The sequence below is a fragment of the Tachyglossus aculeatus genome, chromosome 16, assembly GCF_015852505.1.
Source record: "Tachyglossus aculeatus isolate mTacAcu1 chromosome 16, mTacAcu1.pri, whole genome shotgun sequence".
In the NCBI taxonomy this organism is placed as follows: domain Eukaryota; kingdom Metazoa; phylum Chordata; class Mammalia; order Monotremata; family Tachyglossidae; genus Tachyglossus; species Tachyglossus aculeatus.
The window spans coordinates 31,192,411-31,212,012 of record NC_052081.1 but is presented as its reverse complement, the minus strand read 5'-3'; the positions used below and the strand labels follow the sequence as shown (position 1 = coordinate 31,212,012).

The window sequence follows — 19,602 nt, the reverse complement described above, 5'->3', positions numbered from 1 at the left end:
AAATTTTAGGTAGTAAACACCAAAGAGAAAAAAATACTCTAACAAATAGGTTCCAAAACATGGAGGAACAACTGTTTTGGAAACAGATTTTGTTGCAGATATTGAATTAAAGAAGGTTTGCATTGTGAAAGGAAGTCAAACAAAATCCTATCTCAAACAATCATAGAAGACAAGAGATTCGACTGGAAGTAACTGAGCTCTCCCTTGCATTCTCCCTTACACAGCCCCCTTCTCCACATTGGTTAATGCCTGTGCTTTGTGATTTATCTGCAGGCAGGTTTCTTTCACAAAGAGGCCTATATAAAGTGGAGATAATGCTAGATAAGTTGGTTTGGGGAGAGGGCATCTTAGAAGGAGCACCAGCTGCCCAAGTAGAATGAATCTAGGGGAGAAATGACCGACTAGATATTTATTTGACTGTCATAGGTATGAGTCCTCCAGCATCTCTTACTTTGCATATCCTGTTAAGGAGGATTAAGTCATGTTAGAACTGGATAGGTGAAATAGATGGTTGGCTCTGAAAATGTTGTTCTGGGGCTTTGTTATTCAAAATGCTGCTTTCCTATTTCAAGCGAGGCTGCCCATGTCCCAGGATCTAGCAGAGTTCTGAGTCTGTTTCTGTTTTCCTGCCAACAGTGTCTTTGCCCCTGAGGAGAAATGATGATAAGGGCTATGATCCTGCTGGCCATCATTGCTGAAGTTTTTGCAGGAACATGCACACCAAATAAAGCAGGTAAATGTGGGAATTGGTTCATTTTCCTTGGGAAGAAATGCAGTCCATGGTACCCAAGACACAGGGCTCTGCTTTTGATCTGAAATAAAACTGTAGCAAATTGGGAGATTTGTGGTCAAAGACATACGCTTTTGAGAGTTCTTGCTTAATGTTTTAAGTAGCAATTCAGGAGAGCTGGGTTTGATGTCTTATGCTTTTGTGAGTTCTTATTTAATGTTTGAAGTAGCAATTCAGGAGAGTTGGGTTTGATGTCATGTTTTTGTGAGTTCTCTTTTAATTTTTTAAAACACGAAACAGAGTTTTCCTGTAAGATGTAAATATATATTGAACAGAATTTCGCTTCATTTCCTTTTATTCAGTTGGAAAAATATATTAAATGTAGTTCATTAGGTTGTAAGCCCTTTTATTCCAGGGTATAAGTGCTTGATCTGATGTTCTGCATATAGTAGGCCTCGATCCCTTGATAAATATTTTTGGTAGTACTGTTCACACTTTTCTCCAGTTATTGCTCAGCATCTCAATATTACACTGTAATTTACCCATGATTCCTTTATAGTTCTTGATATGTTTTCATAGATTTTCATTAATCTTCATTCATTAAAGCCTCACCCTTGCATTTGGCATTATTCTTACTCATAGCTACCAATCTTTTCCTTTCAACTCCATTCTTCAGTCCTTTTCTCCATTTCTCTCTTCTTCTGATTCTTCTCTTTCAAAAAGGAAAATAGCACTATAGATTTTTTCTTATATCATGCTTAATGCACAGCTCCGCATACAATAACTATTTGATAAATACCACTGATTAATTATATCCCTTTGCTTTAGAACTTTTCTCCAGGGACAGTGAAAAAAAGGCTCATATTTTCAAGAGTTTGAATCAAATATTTCCAAACATAACTAATCTATGGGTCGGGCAATTACGCAAAAATCATCTCAGGTTTGTCTTATCCCAAATGGTCGGTTGTGTTTTTTCCAGATGTCATTCTGGTGTTTTGCTATCCCAAGACGATTATCACCAAAATCCCAGAATGCCCCTACGGATGGGAAGTACACCAGTTGGCTCTGGGAGGAGTCTGTTACAATGGAATCCATGAGTCGGGTTACTACCAGTTCACAATCCCAGATCTGTCTCCTAAAAACAAGTCCTATTGTGGAACTCAATCTGAGGTGAGCATGTCCCACTCAGAGGAATCATTACTTTGGAACAGAGAGAATGGTGGAAACCACAATGTTGCCCAAGAACCAAGGTTAAAACTCACCTTATGTTTGCCGAGGTCAACTTCACAGAACCCTTACCCTGGGCCCAGTGAAGCTAAACTTCCCTCTAGACTGTAAGCTCCTTGCGGGAAGGGAACGTGTCTACCAATTCTGTTATAGTGCACTTTCCCAAGAGATTAATACAGTGCACTGCACACAATAAATTCTCAGGAACTACCATTGATTGATTGATTGATTGAATGCTTAGGCTGGTCAAACTTTCTTTTCACTCTTGGTTCGAAGGGACCTTGGGATTCTCATTATCTGTGTCAGAACCTAGCCAGAGCTCTGGGCCAGACTGGCTCTTTCAAATCCTCATTCGTCCATTTGGACTAGGGGTTTGCTATCTGGCTGTTGATTGCTGACTGAGCATCTAACCATAGTTTATTCATGTCCCCCACTAAAAGAAGAACCAGAATACTGTTCCTGTGTCTTCCTACAGAACTAGCTTTTAGGTCATTAGAATTTAAGCACTCAATATCTTCACTGTGGGCAAGTCTTAACTTCTCTGTGCCTCAGTTACCTCCCATGTCAAATGGGGATTGAGACTATGTGCCCCACGTGGGACAGGGACTGTGTCTAACCTGATTTGCTTATATCCACCCCAGCCCTTAGTACAGTGCCTTGCAGATAGTAAGCACTTAACAAATACCAGAATTATTACAATTGCTAATGGACTTTTTTGTGCTTGCTGAGGGAACTTTGATTTATAAAAGCGTACCATCTGTAAGTGAATCTACTATCAATGAAATTATATTCATGAAATAATAATAATGAAACGGTGACAGTGGGATGAAGTTTGGCACTGATTTGATTCATACAAGAGCCTTTCCCAGAAGTTGGGAAATCAGCAGTTTGAAGACTGCTGGGTTTCTGGAAGACAGGTAGTATCTCAGGAGAAATAACCCTACCGCCACTCCCCGAAAGATTCATTTTGGGGACTCTTATGGGAACCAGTATAAAGTAGCTCCCCAAATCAAGGGCTGCAGCCACTGAATGGGTGGATACAAGGAAAGAAGAGAGTAAGGATTGACTGTCATTTGCAATTGAGAGAGGTAGTGGAACAAGAGAATGTTGGGAATATCAGCAGTTGGGCACAAGTAAAGAGAGAACTTCAAGGAAATGTAAGAAAAGTGAGGGAGGCTTTGGCACCCTCATTCGGATACCCAATAAGCCCTGGTTGAGGAAGAAACAGTGAGCCGTTAATTTAGAACATCTGAGATGGTAATTTCTGGGTAATGGCATGAAAGGCTCTCAGGAAAACCAGAGCTCAAATTATCCAGAGCTTTGTAGCTGAAGATCAATCATGAGAAACAGGGAGTCAGTCTTTATGGTTTTTTCCCTGAGGCTGTTTTTTCATAATTATGATGAAAATTTTACCAACTCCTTCTTCTCCCCAACTCTAGTACAAGCCTCCCATCTACCACTTCTACAGTTCCATAGTCTCCAATGACAGCACGGTGATTGTCAAGAGCCAACCTGTCAACTATTCTTTTTCCTGTACATATCATTCCACCTACCTAGTGAACCACGCGGCATTTGATCAGAGGTAAGTCTGCTCTGCAGAGTGGAAGTTAGGCAGCTTTTCTTGTACTTTGGAGCCACTTTCAATAATACATGTTTCAGTCCTTATGTAAAATTCTCTCCCCTTTTCAGAGTGGCCACTGTGCATGTGAAAAATGGGAGCACAGGCTCATTTGAAAGTCAGTTATCTCTGAACTTCTACACCGTGAGTGCTCTTGGTTTTCTATTTATTTTAAATTGATTATTTATTATTGCTGATATTACTGTTATTCCCACTTCTAATTTCTAAAGCACTTTTCTTTTCCAAACCACTTCATCAATAAGTACCATATTTGTCTGGACAATATCCCTATGAGGATGGGAGGGGTTGAAATTATTACCCCATTTTACAGATGAGGAAATTGAGGTTAAGGGTCTTAAATACAATTTGCTTTAAAACAATTTCTCCCAGTCCTTTCCATTTTCTTTTAGGCCAAACTGCATCAGCTGTATTTTTGTTATTACTTACTAGTCGATTTTAAATTTACCACCCACCCAAAACATCTTTGCCCCCACACCTCAACATTCTAGTTATTTTAACTAAAGTTTAGTAGCAAACTTGCACCCTGACCGTAAATTCCTCTTTCCACTGGTGCAAATTCTGAATTTTCAGTAGGTTTATTTGGGTAGGCAGACAATGTTTCTGCTGGGCAGCGTATCAACTCCAATTATTTTTATGCTGCCCCTGAGATGCCTTGAGGTCACTGGGGCCCAAGTCTTTAATAATAATTGTGGAACTTGTTTAGTTAGTGCTTACTTTGTGCCAAGCACTGTTTTAGGTGCTAGGGTATATACAAGAAAATCAAGTTGGACACAAGTCCCTATCCCACCTGGGTCTTCCAGACTAAGTAGGAGGGAAAACAGGTACATAATCTCCATTTTACAGTTGAAGAAACTGAGGCACAGAGAAGTTAAGTGACCTACCCCAAGTCACAGAATCAGGCCAGTGGCAGATCCCAGTTTAGAACCCAAGACCACTGATTCTCAGGCCCACGCTCATTCTACTAGGGCATGCTGCTTCTCTAATAGGTGTCTGGTGAACTTATCGAGGTGGAGCTCATAAATGCATGCTGGGGTGGGCTGGAACTAGGGGAGGAAGGGGAAGAGCTGATGATTTCCTCTCCGGCTCATTTCCCCTGCTACCTGGCTCCTCCTTAAATGCTCTTATTCATTCATTCAATCATAAACTCACATCACTCAAAGACCAAACTGGCAGAGGACAAAATCAATGTTAACTTGAAAAAAAAATCAAGGTATTCTTATCTGTGAAAACATTTCAACCTTGGTTTCACTTAAGCATTGAGGGTTTTTGGAACTGCAGAGTTGTGAAGTGATATGAATGGATCAGCTAGAATAGTTTGTAGTGAAACAGGTTTTTTTTTTTCCCTTGTGTGATTGGGCTCCTTTTGGCTTGGAAGTTTATCTGATTGACAGCCTCATAGTTGTGGGGCCTGGGTGCTATTCTGATTATCCTATCACCAAATTCCATGGAATCTAGGGCTGATCCTAGGGCAGCTGCTACCATACTGATCCAAGCACTTATCATATCCTGCTTTGACTACTGCATCAGCCTCCTCGCTGACCTCTTTGCCTCCTTTCTCTCCCCACTCCAGTCCTTATTTCACTCTGCTACCCCAATCAATTTTCCAAAAAAATGCTGTCATGTCTCTCCACTCCTCACAAACCTCTAATGGTGCTCATTTATCACATCATAATAGTAATAATAATAATAATGATAATAATAATATCTGTTAAGTGCTTACTATGTACCAGGCATTGTACTAAGCACTCCCTTTCCCACATTGGGCTCAGAGTCTCAATCCCTCTTTTTCAGGAGGTAACTGAGGCACAGAGAAGTGAAGTGACCTGCCCAAGGTTACACAGCAGGCATGTGATGGAGCTTCTTAAGCACTTTGTTATCCTACCCCAAACCCCTCAGCACTTTTGTACAAATCCTCGTACTCTGCCATTCCCCTTTTCCATAATTTATTTTAATCAATCATATTTATTGAGTGCTTATTCTGTGCAAAGCACTGCACTTAGTGCTTGGGGGAGTACAGTGTAACAGAGTTGGTGGTCACATTGCATGCCCACAACAAGTTTACAGTCTATCACCCCCTCTAGACTGTAAGGTCCTTGAGGGCAGGGATTGTGTCTATTATATTGTACTTTCCCAAGCATTTGGTACAGTGCCCTGCAAACAGTAGGTGCTCAATAAATAGTGACTGATTAATAGAGGATAAGGGAAAGTCAGAATGTATCTGTCGGTCAAGTAAATAACCTGTCTCAGAGCAGGGGTGGGCTGGGTTATGAAGTGGATCAAGTGAAAGAGAGCTCCACAAACATTACCCAGGTCTGCACACGATTCTCCCTTCAAATGTTGTTTTCATCCTGAGGGTTAGATTGGCATGGGGCAGGTACAGGGCAGTGATCAAGGTTAGAGAATTCTTGCTCAAATGTGTCCAGATCACTAGGAAAAAACAGCCTCAGTTGTAGAAAGCAGTTTAGCTCTAGCCTTAGACCTTATCTTTCCTCAGCAAATGTCCAGCTGAAGAACTGCTCAGACCAGTTAGACAACTTAATAATAATAATAATGATGGCATTTGTTAAGCGCTTACTATGTGCAAAGCACTGTTCTAAGCGCTGAGCACTGTTCTAAGCACTGAGCACTGTTCTAAGTGCTGGAACAGTGCTTCTTCTAACTTCTAACTTCTTAACTTCTAAGCCTTATTGAAGGCACATCTCCTCCAAGAGGACTTCTCTAACTAAGCCCTCTTTTCTTTTTCTTCCACTCTGGTCTGCATCCCCCCTCACCCCCCAAAGCCCCACAGCACTTATGTACATATCTGTAATTTTTATGACATTTATTAAGCACTTACTATGTGAAAAGCACTGTTCTAAGCGCTGGGGAGGTTACAAGGTGATCAGGTTGTCCCATGCGGGGCTCACAGTCCCAATCCCCATTTTCTAGATGAGGCAACTGAGGCCCAGAGAAGTGAAGTGACTTGCCCAAAAGTCACACAGCTGACAATTGGCGGAGCCGGGATTTGAACCCCTGACTTCTGACTCCAAAGCCCGTGCTCTTTCCACTGAGCCACGCGGCTTATATCGTTGTCTGACTTCCCTTTTAGACTGTAAACTTGTTATGGGCAGGGAACATGTCTGATAACACTGTGCACTGTACTCTCCCAAGCGCTTAGTACATTGCTCTGCATCATCATCATCATCATCATTAATCGTATTTATTGAGTGCTTACTGTGTGCAGAGCACTGTACTAAGCGCTTGGGAAGTACAAATTGGCAACATATAAAGACAGTCCCTACCCAACAGTGGGCTCACAGTCTAAAAGGGGGAGACAAAACCAAACATACTACAAAATAAAATAGAATAGATATGTACAAGTAAAATAAATAAATAAATAGAGTAATAAATATGTACAAACATATATACATATATACTCTGCACACAGTAAGCACTCAATAAATACGATTGACTAAGCTGACTGACAAACCAGATATTGCTCAGTCCTCCGCTTTACTTGGTTCCTAGTAGAACCAGCTACATAGTCTTGTTGGCACATGAAAGGCGTTGGTAAATTAAAGCCAGCCTCTAAGGTGATGTAACAATGTTGAAACAGGGGGTAGAGAGTCTCTGCAAGGGACCAATCTAAGGTTTCATGGATGCCCAGAGGAAAAAAGCTCCTTTTAGAGATTGAACCATCCCCGGTCAGAATAGCACACTGCATTAGATGCCAAAACCTTTTCAATAGTTACCTCAGAGTTCCTTTAAGAAGATGAAATAGGGTCAGTGTCGAGATTTTAAAGACTCGTCTTTATTGATTAGGCTTCACAATTACCCTTTGGCTGACTTGGCTTTCTCATTAAAAAAACAAAAGGCTTCTCTCTCTCTGCTGAACTGGCTGTCCGAGGCTTTGTTTGTGTTAATGTAATGGTTCCTTCAGTTGTCGCTGGAATTGTGACTCAGAGAGATCAGCTCCATGGTGTACAGAGGCATAAGTCTGGAAAACCTGTGTTCTGCTTCAGGCAATCTGAACAGAAAGGGTCTTTCATGCCAGCAATTTGCTTTTTTGCTGCTCTGCTTCAGTGCTTGTTTAATATTCCCTGGAGAGTTTCTTCCTTTCCTTCTGGGTTTGTTTGCCGTGTCTGACTCACACAAACACCCTCCCCAAGTTCTACTGCTTTCAGAACATTTTTGTGCAGCTCTGAAGCAACAACTGATCCCTGCATACATTTCCATCACATTATCCAGGGGAAAATAGTGTCCTAGATTTCCCATTGAAATTGAATGCTTCGCTAATTGCTGAGGATGAAACGAGCCTCCGAAGTTTACGAAATGGATTTGCTCACGCCTCTCCCAGATTTCCATTGCAAGCAGAAGCGTCTGTACTCCAGGCAGCTAAGCATTCTGAGGGCAGTTTTGTTTGGGGGGTCTGATTTAACCGCATTTAAAATCCTGTCAAACTAGGTGGCTTTTCCACTCAGTAGCTGTTACAGAATCTGCCCTTTTCCTTTAATGAAAAGTTAAAGATACCTAGGTAAGAGCAAATTTTAAAAAGTCCAAAGAGCAGGTTAGCCAGCTAGCAAGGGCAGGGTTGTTCAGATTTAACCCAAACATCCTAGCTAATCTTGGAGGAAAACTAGAGAAAGAGAATGGGGAGAGGAAGGAGAAAAGAGGAGACCTCCAAGTCATTTAGATAATGAACACAATGGAGAAAAAACAAAGAATTTGAAGAAATAGACAAGAAGGAAATGGGGATGTGTTGTAGAGCAAACCAAGCTACAGTAAAATCCTGCAGAATGTCCCATGATCTCGGACCTCGGATCTGGGACTGTGGTATTTCGGGGTGGGGGTGGACAAGTTTCTGATGAAAAGCACCTTTGACTGGCTCAGGTGGGAGATGATGTGTTCTTTAAATTATATCCTGGGGTCCAATTTCTATGTTTCAAACATGACTGCTATTCTGTAAACTCCCCAAGGGCAGGAATTTTTGTCTACTATTATGCTCTCCCAAGTGCTTAGTACAGTGCTCTGCACACAGGGGCTATTGACATGTTGAAGGGTGGAAAATATAGAAGTGCACAAGGTTTTTTATATGACAGGATAAGACCAGAAAATAATATATTTTTTCCAGGAAAAATGTCCTGCAAGTTGTTTGGGAGCAAAATAATAACTTCACCTTTATAACAATTATAATAATAATAATGGCATTCATTAAGTGCTTACTATGTGCAAAGCACTGTTCTAAGTGCTTTTCACCATCAATAGGCAACTTTCCTGTATTAAAAAAAATGATCATTCAGTAAATGATTCAAACTGCAGGAGACCCCAAATGATAGGCCTGCCCCTGCTAACTCTGCTGTGAGTCCGTTGAACAAAAAACTGAGAAATCTGGAAGAGCCATGGGAAGTGGAAACAATATGGGCCTGGAAGCCAGAGGATCTAGGTTCTAATTCTGGCTCCCCCACTAGTATGCTGTGTGATCTAGGGCAAGTGAAGTAACTTCTCTGTTCTCCAGTTATATCATCTGTAAATTGGGGATTAATACCTGTTCTTCCTTTGCTTAGACTGGGAGCCCCATGTAGGACATACTTCATGCCACTGCCCGGATTGTCTTTGTCCAGAAACGCTCTGGGCATGTTACTCCCCTCCTCAAAAATCTCCAGTGGCTACCAATCAACCTACGCATCAGGCAAAAACTCCTCACCCTTGACTTCAATGCTCTCCATCACCTCACCCCCTCCTACCTCACCTCCCTTCCCTCCCTTTACAACCCAGCCCGCACCCTCCGCTCCTCTGCCGGTAATCTCCTCACCGTGCCTTGTTCTCGCCTGTCCCGTCATCGACCCCCGGCCCACATCATCCCCCCGGCCTGGAACACCCTCCCTCCATACATCTGCCAAGCTAGCTCTCTTCCTCCCTTCAAGGCCCTACTGAGAGCTCACCTCCTCCAGGAGGCCTTCCCAGACTGAGCCCCCTCCTTCCTCTCTCCCTCCTCCCCCTCCCCATTTCCCCTGCCTTACCTCCTTTCCCTCTCCACAGCACCTGTATATATGTATGTTTGTATGTATTTATTACTCTATTTATTTTATTTGTACATATTTGTTCTATTTATTTTATTTTGTTAATATGTTTTGTTTTGTTCTCTGTCTCCCCCTTCTAGACTGTGAGCCCACTGTTGGGTAGGGACCGTCTCTATATGTTGCCAACTTGTACTTCCCAAGCGCTTAGTACAGTGCTCTGCACACAGTAAGCGCTCAATAAATACGATTGAATGAATGAATGACAGGGAAATTGTGATTATCTTGTATCTACCCAGCACTTAGTACAGTGGCTAGTACATATTAAGTGCTAGAAAGATACCATAAAAAAACCAATATCAACTGCTTTCCTGAGCCCCCGCTGGCAATGTTAGAGGATGGGTGGGAGAACAATGCCGTCTTATGCTCCCAAAACATTCAATCAATTGGTATTTACTAAACACTTAGTGTATGCAGAGCACTGTACTAAGCTCATGGGACAGTACCATGTAACAGAGTTGGGAAAACTGTTCCCCGCTCAAAAGGAGTATACAGTCCACAGCGGACAGACACCTCCCCCACTTCCCAGCAGCCAGAGGTGGGTGGGCGATATTGATGGCATTGGGGTCTTTTCTGCCCTTAATGATTCCCTCCCCACAGAACAACTGTAGTTTCTGGGGCAGTGAGCTCTACCGGCTACAATGGTCCCTCCCTCTAATCCTTGCGGCAGGGAGCATTGGCTTTCTGATCAGGCAGTCATGTTTTTAACCCTGAGTTTTCAGTCTACCAACCCCTCTGGGGTTTTCCTGCCTCTTAACAAGATGAGATGCTTTCTGCACAACAGTGACTTGCTCTACCATTTGGGCTGTCCCAACTGCTTCAACCAGCATGCAAACTGGACACTTTCCCAGCACGATTGCTGACGGGCAGTCACCCTAATACCCCTCCCTCCAACTGTGATCCCTACGTAGGATGGGAACTGTGTCCAACCCATTTGACTTGTATCTACTCCAGGGCTTAAAACAGTGCTTGGTACATAGTAGGCCCTAACCAAATACCATTTTTTAAAATGAGCTTTTTCAGAGCTAAGATTGTGCATGGACTTGGGAGGGCAGAGGTGGTACGGTTTGAGTTGGGAGTTCCTTGCTCTCCAGCTCCTCTAGCCCTCGGTTGCCTTAACCTGACTCTGGCTGTAGTAACGTCCTGTGTCACTCCTCTCCCCAAGAACGCCAAGTTCACCAACAAAAGAGAAGCTCCTTTCGTGGTGGAAACCTCAGAGATTGGTACAGATTTGTTCTCTGGAGTGGAAGCAAAAGGGCTAAGCACCAGGTGGGTGAACCTCAGCCTTTCCCAAGTCAGACAGACAGATGGCCAAGCAAGATCCAGACCCAGGGCCAACTTACTTAGGGCTCACAGAAATGGTACTTTGTTTTCCTCGTAGATTTAAAGTCGTTCTGAACAGCTGCTGGGCTACTCCGTCAGCGGACTTCATGTACCCGATGCAGTGGCAGCTGATCAGTAAGGGGTAGGTACTCGGCACCAGGGCTAAAATGGAAAACTTGTTGGGTGGTGGGCTGGGCCTCTTCCTAGAAACAGCCTGGAACCACTGAGGACTGGTTGGCTTTAACTCTCTGAATGGTAAGAAATGCTGATTAACCAGAAGGAGGAGGTGGGAGCCACTCTGATCCAAAAACAGCACGGCCTAATGGAAAGAGTGAGGGCCTGAGTGTCAATCAGTCATCCAATCGATCAGTGGTATTTATTGAGAGCTTACTTAGTGCAGAGCACTGTGCTAAGCATTTGGGAGAGTACAATACAACAAGATTAGCAGAAACGGTCCCTGCCCATAACAAGTTTACAGCCTGGAGGGCATCAGAGGACCTGGGCTCTAGCCAAAGTGAAAAGCTGGGTCCTCCATTGCCTAGACGACTTGTAAATATATAAACACAGCCTAAAATAAGTGAAATATCAAGAGTACTCTTCTATTAGGCGTAGGAGTCTATTTTGAGTGCTTTCCCCAAGTCCTTTGGAAGGGTTACCACTTCTTCCTGAGTACCTAACAACACCCGGTTTTTATCTGCTGCCGGATAGCAGGGACATATTACAGGAATGGTGCGAAAAGGATCATGTGACCATGCCACACGACCCAGGGTTGTCAGGCTCCGGAGGGCTCTGTGCCATGAAATGGTGCCAAGGCCTAGGCATTCTAATTTTACTCATTAAGTGTTCCACTCCCTCCCTCAGAGAGGCCTGCTTACTTTATTTTCCATTAGTAGGTGCCATGACTGGGGAGGAACAATCTATCTGTAACAAGCTATTTTAAGGATTCCCTTCATAGGTCACGCAAGGACCTCTGGCACCCTCAGCAACCCCATCTTGCTGGAGTTGAGTTTCAAAACTCTGCTACCTCCGGCAGCTAGCCCACTTGTCTAGGCTGGTAACAGAGGGATCCCCAGTTCTGACGCCTTACAAGAGGCCCAGGGACCACACCGCCAAATTTGGATCACCCCCAAAAGCTGGCTTGATGGCTTGGAAAATCTCATGGCCCCACTTATCCACCACTTCAACCTCGTCTGGCCCAGACACAACTTAGACATTCTACAGGAATGTCTCAAACCCATCCAAGAAGCAGCATGGCCTAGTGGCAAGAGAATGGGCTTGGTAGTCAGAGGATGTGGGTTCTAATCCCAGCTCTGCTACTTATCTGCTGTGTGACCTTGGGCAAATCACTTAACTTCTCTGTGCCTCTGTTACCTCATCTGTAAAATGGGGATTAAGACCGTGAACCCCATGTGAGACAGGCCCTGTGTCCAACCTGATTACCTTGTATCTACCCCAGTGCTTAGAACAGTGCTTGGCACATAGTAAGCGCTGAATAATAATAATAATAATAATGACGGCATTTGTTAAGTGCTTACTATTTGCCAAGTACTGTTCTAAGCGCTGGGGAGGATACAAGGTGATCAAGTTGTCCCACATGGGGCTCACAGTCTTAACCCACATTTTACAGATGAGGTAACTGAGGCACAGAGAAGTTAAGCGACTTGTCCAAAGTCACACATCTGACAAGCAGCGGAGCTGGGATTAGAACCCATGACCTCTGACTCCCAAGAAAAGGCTCTTTCCACTGAGCCATGCTGCTTCCCAAATACCATAATTTGCTTTACAAATACCATCATTATTATTATGATTATTACTGACCCTGCTTGGAGAGCCAACCCTGAGCTGGAAGAAGTAGAGGTCAGGGAGACTCAGACAGAAACACAAAAACTGCATGGCCAGTTCCAGCTGAAAGTACACAAAGGGGAAGAGGCCTGTGATAATACCTTGATAAAAATGGGGTTAATGGGAAACAGTGGTCTTTATTAACAATAATAATAATAATGTTTGTTAAGCACTTACTAGGTGCCAACCACTGTTCTAAACACTGGGGTAAATACAAGGTAATCAGGCTGGACACAGTCCCTGTCCCATATGGGGCTCACGGTCTTCATACCCATATTACAGTACTGATAACTGAGGCACAGAGAAGTAAAGTGAATTGCCCAAGGTCACACAGCAGACATGTGGCAGAGCTGGGATTAGAACCCACGTCCTCTGACTCCAGACCCGTGCTCATTCCACTATGCCACATTACTGACCTCAAGTGAGAGTTTGGGTCTGCTTGGCTTCTATTTTGTTTTTCTCTTCACTGTGCGTTTCAGCTGCCCAACAGATGAGACGGTCCTCGTGCACGAGAATGGGAAAGACCACCGGGCTACATTCCAGTTCAATGCTTTCCGGTTCCAGAACATCCCCAAGTTGTCGAAGGTCTGGCTGCACTGCGAGACCTTCATCTGTGATAGCGAAAGATTCTCCTGCCCTGTGGTAAGACTATCTAGACTAGAGAGTGCATGTCCAGGACTGGAATTAGAATGGAAACCCGGGAGGGACTGAGGGAAAGAGTGCTGGTGGAGGAGGCAGAGGTGGAGCAGGGGGAATAACAAAAATAATTCGAGAGCTTTGTTTTAAATTAAGAGATGCTGTGACTGAAGACTTTCTGGTCTAAAAACCAGGCAATAAGTCATCCATGGATCTGTTTCCTATACGATTTCAGTGTGCTTGTCCGTTGCCCCATGTCATAGTAGCAGTGGTAGCAGGAATAATATTTATTCAGCATTTACTGTGTGCAGAGCACTGATCCAAATGCTGGGTGAGAATTAGGGCCCCTAGCCCTCACAGGCAGGTCTCTCAATCGAAGAATTCTGGACTATCAGCAATTGAGCAGGAGAGCAGACAGTGGCTGACACCCAGAATGGCTGCCTTGGCAGAGATGGCTGCTTAGAGTCGGCTTTGGCTTTGCTGCCGACTCCAGGGTAATTGGAAGCCCCCTGCTGAGGAGCCAGACTGTTTCTTCTTTCCCCTGAAAGCCAGATAACAACTGAGATGGCAGGCAGGGCTGCAGGAGGAAAACTGGGATTATCTGGGTGGACCCTGAGCCAGGGAGAAGTCAGAGGTCACGACTGAGTCTTTGCCCACATCGTCCCTTACATGTGAATGGCATACCTGTCCCCGCCCACCCTCTTTCCTTTCTCCCCTCTTCTAAATCATAACTCAAAGCCCACCTCCTCCAGGAAGCTTACTACAGTGCTCTGCACACAGTAAGCGCTCAGTAAATACGATTGAATCAATGAAAAAAAGGCTTGCCTCTCTCGGCCATCCTGTCCATCTTTAACTCCAAGAACGGCCCCTCCTACTCAACACGTGCTTTTAATGATTTTAGAGAATCTACCCATTTGTGTATCTTGTCTCTCTGTTGATCCTGATTCTTTGTCCTGCATGGGGAAAAGAGGAGTGTCATAGTGCCTTGGAGATACTATCTCTGGACTTATATAAGGAAGGTGTGTGGGGACAATCCCTCCTCTTCTGCCCTCTGCACCCTGGGTAAGGATGCTGCAGGGGGGCTTGCCCTGGGGGTCCCCAGTGGCATATAGGGTCATTTGGTAGTGCTAGTGTGATAGCTGGAGACAGGATGGTAGTGATTGGACTGCTCATATAGAACGCACCAGGACCCTATCCTGCACATAATAATCATAATACTTGTGGTATTTGTTAAGCGCTTACTATGTTCCAGGCACTCTTCTAAACTCTGGGGTGGAGATATGCAAATCGGGTTGGACACAGTCCCTGTCCCACATGGGGCTCACAATCTTAATCCCCATTATCCCCTTCTAGTCTGTGAGCGTGTTGTTGGGTAGGGACTGTCTCGATATGTTGCCAACTTGTACTTCCCAAGTGCTTAGTACAGTGCTCTGCACACAGTAAGTGCTCAATAAATACGATTGAATGAATGATGAAACTGAGGCACAGAGAAGTTAAGTGACTTACCCAAAATCACACAACAGACACGTGAAAGAGCCAGGATTAGAACCCAGATCCCTCTGACTCCCAGCCTGTGCTCAAAGGATGCACTGTCAAGGAACACAGCACCAGAGCCCCCGAGTTTTAGGCAGATTCGGATATCAGTCTCCCTTGCACCCCAGGCAGCTTTAAAGAGCTTCAAACCCCTCAAGAGGGTGTGTGGTTTCCCCGCTCTAGGGTTCCAACTAACAAACTGAACGTCATCACAAGATGACTGTGAGATGCTGAACTAATGCCAGAATTTGGAACCAATGCATCCTGGTTTGGCCCCCTCTGAGGGCCAAATTTCCCAAGGCCACCCTAACCCTTTGCAGTCAGGGAAACCTGGGGTGCCACCAGCCTCACGAATGCTCAATTAGAATGATCAAAATTAGGAAAGATTTTCTACCTTAGTTTTAGAGAGGGAGGAAATTCCCTCCTGCTAAAAAGGTAAAATTGTTATTACTTTTTACCAAAATTTGTACATATGAGATATTCAGCTCTCTCTCTCTCTCTCTCTCACTCTCTCTCTCTCCTTTTGTCAATTCCTTCCAGACATGTGATAGAAGGAAACGTTTCCATGAACAGACTGGGGGAGTGTTAGTTGTGGAATTCTCCATCCGCAGTAAGCATTTATGTTTTCCAACCAGTTTGGGTTTTTAAGTAGCTGCTCTCTCTCAGCCTCCGCCAAGTGATGGCCCAGTTTGCAAATGAAAGCCAAAAGGCTCTCTGTATCAGTGCATCTTCCTACATATGCTGAAAAGCAAAACACGGCAAAATGTAACGGCCACATCAATCCTCGAAGTCAACCTGGAGATTTGTAGTTTTTACTTGTTCCATTGCCCATCAAAATGGGTTGAAGAACAAATTTTGCCGATCATTTAACAACTCTCAGACATCTCAAGAGGAGAGACAGACCATACAAGAGCTGGGAAAACATTTTTAGACTCACTGAAAACAGTGGTGTTCCAAATTTATTGCTGGGACATTGATATTAATTGCTGTTGGGAGACTTTTTAAACACTTTCCCTTTCAATTTATCTAGGTAAGGGATATTCAAGTCACTACAGCTTCTCAGGTAAGAAAATGTCTTCAGTCTATTACAGTTTGCATGTGCTTTAGTCTCTTCAACACAAACTCCCATTTAATCCTTCCCTATAGAATCACAGGTTCCGGCTTACAAGATTGCCAACTGCATTGCATGGGGCAGACCTTAACAGGCTGCCAAAATTGGGGAGATCGATCAACCAATCCATGGTACTTACTGAGTGCTTACCATGTGCTGATCACTGTACTAAGCTCTTGGGAGAATATAATACAACAGAGTTGGTAGACATGTTCCCTGTCAACAAGGATCCTGCAGTCTATAGGAGGAGACAGACATTAAAATAAATAAACTATGGATATGTACATTATTGGGTGTGGAGCTGATTGTGGGGTGAATATCAAGTGCTTGGAGAATGAGTATGGCCTAGTGAATAGAACATGGGCCTGGGACCTGGGCTATAATCCTAGCACCGCCACTGGACTGCTGTGTGACCTTGGGGAAGTCACTTAATTTCCCTGTTCCTCAGTTCCCTAATCTGCAAAAAGGGGACAGAGACTGTATCCATCCTGATCATCTTGTATCTATCCCAGCACTTAGTACAGTGCCCGGCACTTAGTAAGCGCTCAGTGCTTGGCACATAGTAAGCGCTAACAAATACCATCATTATTATTAACAAACACCATAAAAAATATGAAGGCGGAGGGAGATACAGGCCAGAGGCAAGGTTTGGGAAAGGGGTCAGTAGTGAAATACATGAGATCGATGAACGGTGTATAGGTTGGCACTAAAAGAGTGAAGGGACGGTGCTGGGTTGTAGCAGGGAATCAGTGAGGCAAGGTAGAGGGAGTGGAGCTGCTTTAAAGGGGATGATAAGGAGTTTCTGTTTGATGCCGCGATGGATGGGCAACCGTTGGAGGTTCTTGCGGAGTGGGGAGACATGGACTGAATGATTTTTTAGAAAAGTGATCTGGGTAGCAGAGTAAAGTAGGGATTGAATTGGGAAGAGACAGGGAAGTCAGGGAGGAGGCTGATGTAGTAATCAAGATGGGGTATGATGAGAAGATGGATCAGCAGTAGTAGCAGTTTGGATGAGGGGAAAGGGCAGACTCCTCCTTCCCCTTCAAAGTGCTGAAGGTGACTGCCTCCCTCACTAGCTAATGTAAGTGGCGTTTGTGCTTATGCTTTGTCAGTGAAATCCAGTGTGGCCGACAGAAACATTTAAGGTTGTGTCCGTGAAAATGGGGTATTTATTTCTTTTGACTGAGTCTTCTAATTGGGTAGACACCGCAGATCCTAGGCCTCATCCTTCATAATAATAATAATAATAATAATAACAATAATAATAATAATAATCATCATCCTGGTATTTGTTAAGCACTTACTATGAGCCAAGCACCGCTCTAAGTGCTGGGGTGATCAGGTTGTCCCACATGGGGCTCACAGTTTTACTCCCCACTTTACAAATGAGGTAACTGAGGCACAGAGAAGTTAAGTGGCTTGCCCAAGGTCACACAGCAGATAAGTCATGCTGCTGCCCGGATTATCTTTGTCCAGAAACGCTCTGGGCATATTACTCCCCTCCTCAAAAATCTCCAGTGGCTACCAATCAATCTGCACATCAGGCAGAAACTCCTCACCCTGGGCTTCAAGGCTTTCCATCACCTCGCCCCCTCCTACCTCACCTCCCTTCTCTCCTTCTACAGCCCAGCCCGAACCCTCCGCTCCTCCGCCGCTAATCTCCTCACCGTACCTCGCTCTCGCCTGTCCCGCCATCGACCCCCGGCCCACGTCATCCCCCGGGCCTGGAATGCCCTCCCTCTGCCCATCCGCCAAGCTAGCTCTCTTCCTCCCTTCAAGGCCCTGCTGAGAGCTCACCTCCTCCAGGAGGCCTTCCCAGACTGAGCCCCTTCCTTCCTCTCCCCCTCATCCCTCTCCATCCCCCCATCTTACCTCCTTCCCTTCCCCACAGCACCTGTATATATGTATATATGTTTGTACATATTTATTACTCTATTTATTTATTTTATTTGTACATATCTATTCTATTTATTTTATTTTGTTAGTACGTTTGGTTTTGTTCTCTGTCTCCCCCTTTTAGACTGTGAGCCCACTGTTGGGTAGGGACTATCTCTATATGTTGCCAATTTGTACTTCCCAAGCGCTTAGTACAGTGCTCTGCACATAGTAAGCGCTCAATAAATACGATTGATGATGATGATGATGTCTCCCCCTTTTAGACTGTGAGCCCACTGTTGGGTAGGGACTGTCTCTATATGTTGCAAACTTGTACTTCCCAAGCGCTTAGTACAGTGCTCTGCACACAGTAAGCGCTCAATAAATATGATTGATGATGATAAGTGATGGAGCTGGGATTAGAACCCACATTTTCTGATTCCCAAGCCCATGCTCTTTCTACTATACCATGCTGTTCTTCTGCTTTGCTGCTTCATCTGCTTCCAGTCTGCAATGGGGGAGTCCTGCTGCCCCGAAGGAACTTAACAGGGCAGAGACAGGGATGGGGAGGGAACAGAACCTGGACAAGACTGAGACCATCCTGTCAATCATCTAGGCATGCAGAGTCAGGCTGCCTTGAAAGCAGGGCTAATGGAAGGTGGTGTCCAAATAGTTACTTTGATTATGTGATCTTTGTAAGCATTAGCTCAATGCTTAATATTGAGTCCGCACCTCATACTGGCTATTGCCTTTGCAATATTTTGAACCCCAAACAGACTTTCATACTAAAAAACTTCAAAAAATACTCTTGCCTCATGTTGATGTAGTTGTGACTGCATTTCACTAATAAGACAATGACAAAACTGAGTGGCTTCATTCCATTTTCCATTCAATTTCATAGTCATTACATGATCATTATTATTGATTAATAATAAATGTACATTTTGTGGTTTGTAATAACAGTATCAGCACTAGAAAATAATTTTAAACCCAAAAGTTCAATGAAAGTCAATAGTTCTAAAAGCACAATGGGAAATTAAAAGTTCGTTTGCTTTTTATAGATTCTGTTAAAAATCATCCACAGTACAGAACAGGTTGTCCATATCCCTTTTAAAGTAACATTTCTCATTCTCCTTTGTTCGCAGACATTTTCTACCATCTAATCTTCATGCTTGGTATCTGTGCTATGTTATAGAAGCTGACATGGCTGCAGCGGACCGTTACCCTAAGGCATTGCTTTCTGAGTTGATGGCAATTCACATTTATTTTGCTGACAAAAACAGTGTAGGGGATGATTTTTAAGGGAAGGTAAACAAAACTTGACAAATTTGGGTTCCAGTGCTGCTTGTGAATGGCAATAATGGTGTTCCCTAGTTCCTGAAATTATTTCATCATCATGACAAGGATACTCAGATCATTGGGATCCTTCCCTTTTGCTGTGGCAGGGTTCTGATTCCTTCCATTTTCAACAGCTGATTCCATAAACAAAGCCGAAACAAAGCTGACTCCATAAAGAACGAACAACCACCACCAGCTCCAATCAAGCAGATGAAACCAAAAGAGCCAAAGGAGAATTGAATGTCAATTTTAGAGCTAAGTCGAATGCAGCATCAAGATCTCTGCTCTCGAT

The 19,602-nt window shown here is 44.0% G+C and overlaps 1 protein-coding gene across 1 annotated transcript; it reads left to right on the top strand.

Moving 5' to 3' along the window:
• Positions 1-657: 657 nt before the first annotated feature.
• On the top strand, positions 658-19,257 carry TECTB (tectorin beta). Its single transcript, XM_038758383.1, has 10 exons — positions 658-733; positions 1,710-1,900; positions 3,397-3,539; positions 3,647-3,719; positions 10,818-10,921; positions 11,034-11,117; positions 13,297-13,459; positions 15,527-15,596; positions 16,017-16,049; positions 19,118-19,257. Exons 1-10 carry the CDS (start codon positions 658-660, stop codon positions 19,165-19,167), a joined length of 987 nt encoding a protein of 328 aa, XP_038614311.1. The 3' UTR covers positions 19,168-19,257.
• The last annotated feature ends 345 nt before the right edge of the window (positions 19,258-19,602 follow it).

Coding starts and splice junctions, on each gene's coding strand:
- TECTB (XM_038758383.1), top strand. CDS start 658: ATGATGATAAGGGCTATGATCCTGCTGGCCATCATTGCTGAAGTTTTT. Junction 734..1,709: donor ATGCACACCAAATAAAGCAG/GTAAATGTGGGA, acceptor TGTTTTTTCCAG/ATGTCATTCTGGTGTTTTGC. Junction 13,460..15,526: donor AAAGATTCTCCTGCCCTGTG/GTAAGACTATCT, acceptor AATTCCTTCCAG/ACATGTGATAGAAGGAAACG.